Below are 11,928 nucleotides of genomic sequence, written 5' to 3'. Positions count from 1 at the left end.
ACTTACATAAGTTATCCTTACAAATAGCTCGTCGAGCATGGCACAAGTTCACAAAAAACTGATATCCACGTTTGTACCGACTGTACATCATACACACGGGCTGGTTGTCATCATCGGGAAGATCTAGACATACGTTCGTACAATTTCCTTGTGAGAACGTCATATGAGAAATATATAGCAATGCTAGAAATATATACATATTAATTTAAATATTTTTTAAAGTGTTTTTCTACATTAAAGAGGATTATTATTTACGAATGAAAACGAGATCTCAAGATCGATCTTAGAGTTGATTTTTAAATAACCTTAGTAAACAAATTGATACAAAATATATTCAAAAAATATTTTAGTGTGGAGTAAAATTTACCATAAAACAACTGCAGTACATACATTTTATTGAGGTTTAGCTCATAAATTTTGTTTTCGATTGCTTTTACACAACGTTTTAAAATATACCTACATAAAAATGTGACTAAAAATCAAACCGTAAAGTTAATATATAAGCCATTCAATTTTTTATACAAATTTAAATTCATTGACCCAATTGGACTATGGACTGGACTGGAGCAGGGGCAGAAACGAGCGAAATGTAAACGAAATAGTTTGTAAGTTCGATTTCCACTCGAGGGAATGAAATATTTAATATTTTCAATTCCTTGTCTAATATTGTCATTATATTAGATAGATTATTTTGCTCAGAGTAGCGCACCCGTTGATTAAATTAATATAAGTTTGAAATTTTTATTTTACATTACAACTACTGTAGCCTAACACCGTCAATTAGCTTCACGCTGTATCCCGCACATAGCAGGATAGGAAGAGGGAATTTTAGAACCACCCGCTGCTCCGTCTCGAAGAAGACACTTCCGTTACCCACTAGTCACGATATTCTCGAGACATTTCTAGTTGAGAAGAGGAACTCAACACCGTGTTTTGCCTCGTTATGATACAAAATCAAAAAAAGAAAAAAAAATCCTCGTATTGACATCGAACCCTACACCTTTCGCCTTTACCTCTGGTTACTATTTATCCATACAAAACCATTTACTCGTACAAAAGTGAAATTTCTATCACAATCGTTCTAGCATTACTAGAACGTGGGCAACAATGTAAAGCAATCCGTACAAACGTAGCTATTTAAGAAATGCCACTCGTAGGCTCTAACAAAACACCTATACAGTATTCGGGTGTACGAGAGCCATTTAGAAAACATTTATTGAATATAGAGTTGAAAAGAACCTTTTGAGGGCGTCGTGGCCCAGAGGCACTAGGGTGTGAAGGTAATACGATGGTTGTGAGTTCGATGCCCACTCGATGAAACAAAATATTTACTTAAATTTATATTTCCGTTTCTTTGCTCTAGTAACGAGACTGGTTGTCACTCAACACGCTTTTAGATTTCAGCAGGAAGTAGGGAGCGGAAGTGTCTTAGCACTAAGTTTTCAGGTTCCCTCTGCCTACCCGGCGTGAAGCGAAAAAAAATTAAAATGTAAGATTAGTCGTTATATTAAGAAAATATGATTTACGCTACGTTACGATAGGCGTACGCCGGGGTACGTGTTTCCTTTCAAATCTACGCATAAAAGCTAAAATTTGAAATGTGGAAAATAATTAACCATTTTTGACAAAACATGAACCCAAAAATATACATAAAATTAAATCAGATAATCAACTTAATTTTCAATAAAAAATAGTGAAAGAAAACAGACTGGAAATCGCTGTGACCTATAGAATAAAATAAATGGATTTTCATTCCGTCCACCTGTATCCAACCGGCGGAGTAATTGGATTTAAAGTGGCCCTGATCATGCTATCTCGTATCTATTTGCTGGGTAATTATTGCTTTGTAAGGTTCCATTTGATCTATCGCCGAAATTAGATTAGATTGGAGTCAAAGTTTGGGCAGGTGATAAATTAATTAATAGATACCGATGATGTGCCGAAATAAATCTATATATATAAAATCGAAAGGTCACTCACTCATCATGAAATCTCAGTAACTACAAGTGCTAGGTTTCTTAAATTTTGCATAGGAGTTACTTATAGGACGTAGGTGCTCGCTAAGACGGGAATTTGCAATATTCGACTTCTAAGGGGGTGTTTTTGGGGTCGTAAGTTTGTATGAAACTTCGTTACTACAAATGCTAGGAGTCTCAAATTTTGCATAGACGTCACTAGGACGTAGTCATGGAGACAGAAATTAATAATAACATAGTTCACGCGGGTGTAACCGCGAGCGGGCCGCTAGTTATGATATAAAATCGTCTGTGTATATCACGCCGGTTATTTTAAATAAACATCCTCCCCCCACCCCCAATTATCAAGCAGAACGAGCAATTGATTGAAATGATCCATTCCCCCGAGTAGGAATAGAACTCACGGTTCCCACCGGCCTCTAAAAGTGAAATTTACAAAAGAATCGTGGCGTTTCACAGAAAGGACGAAAATAGACTCCCAATACTTATAAGCTCCTATCGAGGGCCATCGACTCGTCACCGAGAGGGCATCACGTCATCCGCTAATTGCTGTTTAAGCTGAGATGTCCCAATCGATTGTAAGGCTGTGTGTGCATTGTGTATGCGAAATAAATCTTAATTATTTTAAATAGTTAATATTTTTAACCGAGAGTCAAAAAGAGGGTTATGTTTTAAGCGCATTTGTATGTACATCCGTTCTTTTGTTCCCTTGCAACTGTTAAACCTGTGAGCTGATTGTGATAAATGATAGCGCGAGTGTTATTGGATATATTAATTTTGATTATGCAGTCGGATTTTTGATTTGTTATATAATAAGCCTAAGATTTGGAAATAGCGTACAAGTTGGCAGTGTTTAATAATAAAAATTGTTCAAATTCACCATTTAGGTTTATTATTGCATTATTGTTATAGTTCCATTATTGTTTATGGTGTTCCGAGCGTGCCAGTTCAGCACTAATCATTTCTCCAATGTCACGTATGGAAAACACACGAAGAACCTAGTGCAGCAGGCAGTTGCTGGCAACTACTAGTTAAGAAAATTCAGGGCTACTTCCATCTACTCCTTGTCACGTTCCCACATGGTCAAATTATGAAGTGTCTGTTAAAAACACTAGAAACGGCAAAAGAATCATTTATCAAAGGTTTATTATGTCATTCGAGGGTAGCACTTTGTCATTCATAAACCATTACAAGGGTTGGGTTTAAAGAAATAAAGTATTATTTGTATACGAAAAGGGTGTGAGCGTTTAAGGGTTTTGATATTTAATATATTTTTTGGCTGTGGGTTCGACTCCCGATGCACTATTTTTACTTCCTTGTTCTTATAAAAAGGCAAAACACCATAAAACAATTCAACTTATAATGTCTTGAAAATTGATCATTAGCAGAGGGACGAACAATCTAGTTCCAAGATTCTAGAGCGGAGAGTTTTGACACTAGATTGCTTGTGCCTACTCTGCTGTGTAGTAAACAGCGTGACATTGGTTTCTTAATTTTTTTATTCGGTATTTTGTCATAAAATATTTTACTGAGTTATGTTAGTCTATTATTAACTTTGCGATATATAAAAAGCGTGTTAGAAATCCACTCGACCTTTCTTTATAATAGTAAAAGTTATCGATGTCATAAAATCTGATTACATTTTTTTATTATTTTATTATGAGGAACGCTATTTTTATGACAGTTTATTTTCTTCCTATAATATATATTTTTTAAATGAAACTTATGTGTGTTCTTCTATAAAAGTTACTACACCGTGAAAAATTTGTCTTTAATATGGAGATATTATATTTGATAATAGTTATATTAATATTTTCGATTTCTTCGTTCTGGCACCAAAAGAAAAGTGTGGGGTTGAATTCCGCCACTCAACACGTAATGCCTCGAAATATTCGGCGGAAAGTAGGAGACAGCGTCTTACATTAGGTTCCTTATGCCGGATACAAAGTCAAGTTAAAAAATAACCAACAAATTTCTAACACGAGGGGAACAAATAACTCCTAATAAACAAACCTAAATAAAAAACCTCCTAAACAAATAACTAAGAATAGAATACCTTAAATACCTATTTAAATAGGTTTTAACTAACAAGGAATATTTTAGACACTTCTGTAGATACTTACTTATACTAAAAAAAGCAACATTTACAATAAAAGAAATAAGGAAAACATATATGCTTATTTTATTTTATTTTTACAAAAATTAAATATTAGACAGTGTGACAATTTGTGTTATTTATTCTTATTCTTAAATTTCTTTATAGCGCCATCGCTTTAAACAACTAAGCATTACGTTAAACTCAATGAAAACAGAATTTTTATTTTCTAGTACATTATAGCTTAACTAGATGTCGCTATAAAAAAATATTTTGTCTATTACAAGTATTTAGTTTTCCTTTACATAAACTGAAATAGATATTAGGGTGTGTATAAAAAAACGATAAATTTAGAAAGAACTTAAAAAATGTATTTAATAAATTCTTTACAAAAATCCTCTTATTCTAAAGCAAATACATCTAATAAAAGTTTTTTATATTCTTCTAACTTTACTTTGTAGGCTATTCTTACGTTTGCGTCACTTTGGTTTACAAAACTGTGTGTAGTGATACCTCTTTTGTCACCTGTTCAAAAATAAAAAGAATAATTACTATAAAAATTACATTTCTTTTTTCTGTCAGTATCACGCTCTATCCCGCTAAGCATGGTAGGCAAAGACAATATTAATACATTCCGATTTTTATCCGAAATCGAAGCACTACTCGCTGAGTGGCGGAACTTAACGCCGCAGTTTATCTCAATAGTAGTAAAAGTAAATAAATCCTACAAACCAATCTGCTCAGCTATCTTTACCTAACTTCAGGCGGCCACGATTCGTCAATCGTACTATATATTTTATTAATATATTTAATACTTACCACATATTATAATATCACTCTTCGAATATTTATATTCATTTACTAAATCTGGTTTCAGAGCAATAGCTACCATCGCTGGGTCCAAGGCTTGCCACCTGTCACTGTATTGTAGGGAAACTCTTTCGTATAAGTTTTGCGCCTTCATTATATCTGTGTTTATCGAACCTAGGACGTTTTCTCGCCATTCCTGTAAAGAGAAAATATTGATACTTATTTCATATTTTTATTTACTTTCATAAATATTTAGTTATTAATTTAGTCTGTTAATTAATGAATACAATTAATTATAAATGTTAATTATAATATTTATAAATATTTATTAAGTTTTTTATGACAATATCAATTGAAGTGCTTTTTTTTCATCTAAACTGGACTTCTTTTATATAAGATTGTTAGTACCTTCCATTTAAAAATATCTGTGTATTATTTTGTACAATCGAAAAAAATAAATAACTTGCACCTGGCTTCGCACGCTTGAACTACACAATTATTTATTTACTATTCTCAGACAATTTCTTGTTTATTAAAACAATTCTTTAATTAAATATTTTTTCTACTTTACGCTTTTTCCTTCATAGCAATATTGGTAGATTTAGTATCTAGTCACCCCGTTTATCGATTTTCGCCAGGGTTCATCAACACTAGGTTCCCTCTGCCCACCCTGCCGTGTGCGGGATAGAGCGTGAAACTGAAAAAATAAACAATATATAACTTACCCTAGACAAATTCAAATACTTCATAGTTTGTGAAAATGGAAACACTGTGACTTTATCGGGCGTCGCCTGCCTCATAACAACGTTGTACGCTTCGACGTCCATATGTGCGTTGAACTCCGCTTCTGGGAGATTCTCATCTGAAAAACATTATTATTGTTTTAGCTTCACAATGTATCCCGCACATAACAGGATGGGCAAAGGGACCCTGGGACCCTAGTGCACTCCGTTGAGTGTCGGAACGCCGCCCTTTGGCTCATTGCCAGAAAATGAATGAAATTAAATATTTCATTCCCCGGGTGGGAATCGAACTCAAAACCGTCGCATTTACAGTCGCACGCTTGTGCCCATGCGCTACGACGACGGCTTCAAAAACATTATTATTTGTGTACTAGCTATGCCTGCGACTTCGTCTGCATGGGAAAGTATGTTGATATACCTTTTTTATGGCCGATAGATAAATAAAAAACACTAAAAGTTAGAATTTCCTTGAAAAACGCACTATACAACACAATATATTTTTTAAGTTCAAATCACTAGTTCCTGAGATTATCTCGATCAACCAAACAAACTCTTATTCTTTATAATATTAGTATAGAATATAACTTACCATGTATATGTCCAGCTGCGATATACAAATGAGATAAACGGTTCAAAAAGTCAGGATCTATTTTGAGGGCAACCGCAACATTTGTTAGGGCTCCCAGGGTTATGACAGTGAGCTGACCTAAAACAAATATTTTATTTATGTATGTCTATTTTTATTTTAGCTTCACGCCGAGGGTACCTGGGAATCTAGTATTAAAACACCGTTTCCATTAAGACTCTTCTGTGCCCCACTTTTCGACCGAATTCTGTAGTCACTGCATGTAGAGTTGGGGGGCTCAACGTCGCGCGTTGGTTACCAGAGCGAAGAAATGAAAATATTACCTAAATATTTTATTTCCTAGAGTGAAAATCGAACCCACGACTGTTCCGTTACAATTACCCGCTTTGAAATACAATATGTATACGCAAATCAGTTCGCCAGTTGGGTAAAAAAAGCAAGTTTTGCTTACTTACATTTTACATATTAGATGAAAGTATTAAAAGTCTGTTAATTGTGTTGTTTGTATATTATAATTTATGAACAATTTCTGGTAATTGGACATTTTTCACTATAACCGCGATGGTTATGGGTTCGTTCTCTGCTTGGGGAATGATTGTTTATTTTCACACAATATAATACTGTGTGAAGCTGAAAATATTTTTATTCATACAACCTTCATAAGTCTTCGATAATTCAATAAGTGCTGAAACGGCTATTTGCCCCTTCGGCGGACGCAAATCGGTATGTTCTTCGTCAACATCACCGAGACCATCTTTACCGAAATAATCTGTGATGGCCGGTGTATTCACTAGTGCTGATTTAGCACCCCTATATATCGGAACCTGTGAAAAACAGTTTTTTTCAGCTTAACCCTATATCCCGCATAGGCAGAGACAACCTAGTGATAGGACACTACGTTGCCCACTTTCCATCAAATTTTCGAGTCATTGCGCTTTGTAGAGAAACTCAACGTCGCGATTTGTCTTGCTACTAGAGCGAGGAAATGAAAATATTAAATATTTTATTCCTACGAGTGAGAATTGAACCGGCAACCTTGTTTACAGTCGCCAGCTTGACGCCTGCGTCACAAGGGCTTTTTTTACATAGTATAGTATAGTGTAATATAAATACCTGTTTCCATTTCCCAAGTAAAATATGATATCTGAAGTGTACTTACATCTTGTCGCTTCGCCACTTTCAATATCCTTTGGTTGTTTGTACATACATTATCTTCATTTGTATTACCGTTGGCGGTTGTCAAGCCGATCACTTTAGGACTGTAATAATTAATTGATTAAAAAAAAAATTAAATCCGCTTCACGCTGTATCCCGCACACGGCGGGGTAGGCAGAGGGAACCTCCACTTTCCACCGAATTTTTGAGGCATTTCGTGTTAAGTAGCGAAACTCAGCGCCAGGTTTTTGCCTTGGTGCCAGAGCGAAGAAATGAAAATATTAAGAAATCATAATTCATTCCCTCGAGTGGGGATCGACCCCGCTACCGTCGCGTTACAGTCACGCTCTTGTGCCCCCGCGCCACGCCGACCACAAATAAAATTATCTTATTACGATAATCAATTAAAGATTGAATAAAAAAAAGGAAAAACTTGCAATGTAATGTTGATGATAAAATCTGATGACTTCGTTATTTCTGTTCTATTACTATATAAGTTGTTATTTTTTTCATTTTCCGCCGAATTCTGAAGGCATTGCATGTTGAGTAGTGGAAGTCAACGACGCGCTTTGCCTCGACACAAGAGCGAAGAAATGGAAATATAAACTTAAATAAATATTTCACTTCCTCGATTGGGGATGGAACCCATAACCGTCGCGTTGTGCCGCTGCGCCACGACGGACTCATTTTCCTCCTATTTGTTAATAAAGTTTTTTAAAACTGCTATGTACGCTACTTACCATACGTAATTAAAACGGCGATAAGCATTTAATTTATTTTAACAAAATGCAAATCTACAAGTTAATTTGATTAAATGTGAAACATGCCTTCAAAAGTAGAAGAGTAGCGGTGTAAGTGGCTGGGCAGATTCAATTTTAAGAATTTTCTTATTTATTTTCATTATAAGTGGACAATTCTCAAAAGTTGAGAAAATCTATTTAATATTAAATATACTTGAACCACTCACCCATTAAAATGCTTCTCATATAGCAACGCCAAAAATATGGCCATCGCGTCGTCTCCGCCTGCGTCATTATCGATAATTATTTTTGGTGTATTATCCCTGAAAGATCCATTAAACAATATATTACATGATTACTTTATCATGAACGTAAAAATAACGTACGCTAAAATTTTGTTTGTATAAATATTTATACAAATAAAAAATATATTTAGTGTTAAGACACTCCGTGCCTGCCTTTCTGCCGAATTTCATTCCAAATTAATAGAATATTTATATATATACATATATCTAAAATATGTGTTGCTTTCCTCTATTGAATACGATTCTTCTGACTTTGTTGATTTCAGGAATAAAGCATCTTTAATAGAACCCTACTGGTACAGTGCTGCATAGTTTATCACTAGTTCTTCATGTGAAAAATATAAGAAATTTAAGAATATGTATTTAGTGTATTTAATTTTAGTTATGTACTTTTATTTTAAAGCTAGAAGTCGAGCAACGTTACTAAGTTGATACGGTCATAAGTGTCAAGGCCGCGTTAAGCATGTATGTATAATATAAGCTACTTTTAAAAGAAAAAAGAATTACACACTAAAAGAGCAAAAAACAAAAGAAGAGAAGCTTTTCTCCGTTTTCTTTATGAAAAAAATCCGTCTATTAGAGCTTAGTACACTTGTTCAATATGTAACCCAAGAATAAATAGTAGGTTTTAAATTCATCGAAGAAGAAAGATACATCTGACATTTTAAAAATATTACAGGGCCACTTACAAAAACAAATTTATATTAAAATTGTTGTTTTTCTAAACTCCATAAAGAAAATGATTTTATTATTATGATTATTTATTACCTTTGTTTACAAATATCTTTATTCTACGACCTTCCTCAAACAGTAGTGCCAATAATAAAATATATCTATTAAAATATTATTTAAAATTTAAATAAATTTACTTACTTCACTACATCACAAGATATATAGAACAGATAATGGACCACAAAAAATAACCTTATCATTGCTGCACAAACGAAACAAGAACTTCAAACGACTGTCGATAAAGTACTGACATCCGACAGGAGATTGACAGAGAGATTAGAGATTGGTGATAATGGGTCGTTTACATGATCTTGTGACTTGTGACGCCATCGAGTCGAAGTTAAGAAATCTAACTTTAAGCGAGGTTATAGGTTCGATTACTATTAATTAAATTTTTTTGGTAAGCCGCACTAGTCTTCTCCACTTCTAGGGTAGTGACCCAAGTTTGCGAGGATAGTGAAGAACATAAGGTTTCCTACTAAATAGTCCCAAAAAATACATAAGAAAAACATATATTACGTAAAACTTAATGTTTTCGAGTTATACTGATAACATTAATGATTCAATATACACTTTTATTAATTATACAGTTAGATAACTATAATTTATTCGCAGATACACTAATTTGGACGTGTTTATATAAATTATTGATATAGGTACTCATCTATGCCTACCAAAATTATAAAGCTGAAGAGTGTTTGTTTTATTGCGCTAATCTCAGAAACATGTAGTTCAAGGTTAAAAATACTTTTTGTGTAAAATAGTCCATTTACTGGGGATGGCTATGGGCTATATAACTATAGTTGATCACTATATAGCTAACTGTACGTACTTTCGGTTAATTATCTTGGGCCCTCAGAATGTGGGATGTGTCATACATAACCAGTTTCTTGTGGGATTCTCACTGATAGATAGAGGGGTTGGGAAGAGTCGGTATTTACAAGTCGGTAAGAACAATACGCACAGGAAATATTCTTATTATATAATCTTAGTCTAAAGGGAAAATATGAGACCACCCAATTTACCATTTTTATTTTTAATACTTTATTATACCATAATTGATATTAATTAACTAAAATTTATTATTAATTAAATTTATTAATTAAATTATACCATTGTATAGTACAGGGACTTTACCTTGGAAAATAGTGATTACTTCATGAGTTTCATTGTCAATATTTATTTCTTTTGTATTTGTAATAAGGATGTTATACAATAGACCGTCATGGTGCAACACAGAACGTCTGACTGTAAACAAGATGGTTAAGGGTTCAATTACCACTTTTGAATGTAAATTACACTAATTTTCCCAGTTTTCACTAGTTTAATAATAACAATGGAATAAAGATACACACTCAAAACATAATCCTCCTGTATGATGAACTTGGGAACCTAGCATTTAGACCCTTTGTACCTATTATAACACTTCCATTCCCCAAAATAATAAATATTTCATTTCTTACGCCCCAAAGGAACCCAAAACCTGTCATGTTTACGAGTTATGGTACTGGCCTCAATCACATGAGGAAAATAATTATGAAATATTTACAATTAGCTACTTCTAATCAATTTTTTTAATTAAGATATGCAATTAAATCAAAATAAATAAATATAATAATGATAATTGATGAAATAAATTATGACAATAGTTCTATAATTATATATGATAATAATAAATTATGATAACAATTACATTCGCTTATAATAAGAATTATTATTAAAATAATAAAACAATTTGGTAAAGAAAGAAACATTGAAATAAAGGAAACAATTATTTAGTAAAACTAAAATAAATTGATTTAAAATTGACAAAATAATTATTACCAAGTTATTTATAATGATCAGCAATGGTATTTACTAGTTCCTGATATTTGGGTACATGCTTCAAAATAAAATAAGGTATAGTAGTAACCCATCTAGTTAAATAAATCTTTTCATGCTATTACATTTAAGAGTCCATAACATACAGGTATGTAGGGACTATTTAAAATAAATAAATATAATTAATTGAGGCAGTTGTGGCACAGGGCCACATGCATGTGATTTTGATAATGATAAATTTTATATTTCTCTACTACTTGAACAGTTGATATTAATTTTAGTTTCATAACTCCACATGTTCCTGACAAAAAGGGAACAGTCAACAGAAAGACGGCCAACAAAAAGAGGGTCCTTTAAGGGTTTTATTTTATTTTCTCTTTTGAGCTACGGAGCCCTTAAATGACTCTCTCTTCTATTAATTCTATGTTGAATTCAAAGGGTTTTATAATATAACGATACTAAAGCTAATAAGCATTGCCGAAAAATAATTTAAAATTGGGAATAAATAATATTTGTTTTGTTAAGGGTGTCGTGTATATTGTAGCTGGTGTTAAAAAAGAAGTTTTTTTTACTTAGGTATTTTTAAAAGCTTTTATTTAACTTGTTAATATAGTAGTGAGAGCCAATATACTAAAAATAAATATTAAAAAATATTTGTAATTTAAAAATACCATATTTTAATAATTATAAACGTATTTACGAGAAAATAAATGTAAAACTTACCTAACGCACTGCATTTTAATATATATTTAACATATTTTAGTACACAATTTCATCTAAATTTCGTTCGAAACGTTCCAGTTCAGTACTAATAACTTCGTCAATCCGATGAATGGAGAACACACAAAGAAGAAAGTACGGTAAAAAGGAGATAATACTACACAATAAGAAAATGCACGTAAATTTTAATATATAGGTATTTGAATAATGATTGCAGTTTTCGTGTTTTGAAAAGTGATAACGTC

At 32.8% G+C, this 11,928-nt stretch overlaps 1 protein-coding gene across 2 annotated transcripts; it reads right to left on the bottom strand.

Moving 5' to 3' along the window:
* Positions 1 to 4,420: 4,420 nt before the first annotated feature.
* Positions 4,421 to 11,754, bottom strand: LOC146534320 (nucleoside hydrolase-like). 2 transcript variants are annotated; one of them, XM_085192991.1, is made up of 8 exons: positions 11,687 to 11,754; positions 8,333 to 8,428; positions 7,370 to 7,469; positions 6,866 to 7,034; positions 6,214 to 6,330; positions 5,607 to 5,743; positions 4,891 to 5,077; positions 4,421 to 4,596 (listed from the first exon to the last, which is right to left on the bottom strand). In XM_085192991.1, exons 1-8 carry the CDS (start codon positions 11,698 to 11,700, stop codon positions 4,472 to 4,474), a joined length of 945 nt encoding a protein of 314 aa, XP_085049117.1. In that variant the 5' UTR covers positions 11,701 to 11,754; the 3' UTR covers positions 4,421 to 4,471. The 2 variants fall into 2 exon arrangements, with proteins under 2 accessions (XP_085049117.1, XP_085049116.1); XM_085192990.1 differs by lacking the exon at positions 11,687 to 11,754 and adding an exon at positions 9,284 to 9,418.
* Between the last annotated feature and the right edge of the window lie 174 nt (positions 11,755 to 11,928).

The sequence above is a fragment of the Heliconius melpomene genome, chromosome 11 (genome assembly GCF_056956725.1).
Source record: "Heliconius melpomene rosina isolate 202511_hmr_F chromosome 11, ASM5695672v1, whole genome shotgun sequence".
NCBI classification, from domain to species: domain Eukaryota; kingdom Metazoa; phylum Arthropoda; class Insecta; order Lepidoptera; family Nymphalidae; genus Heliconius; species Heliconius melpomene.
This window is presented reverse-complemented; position numbering and strand designations above follow the sequence as displayed.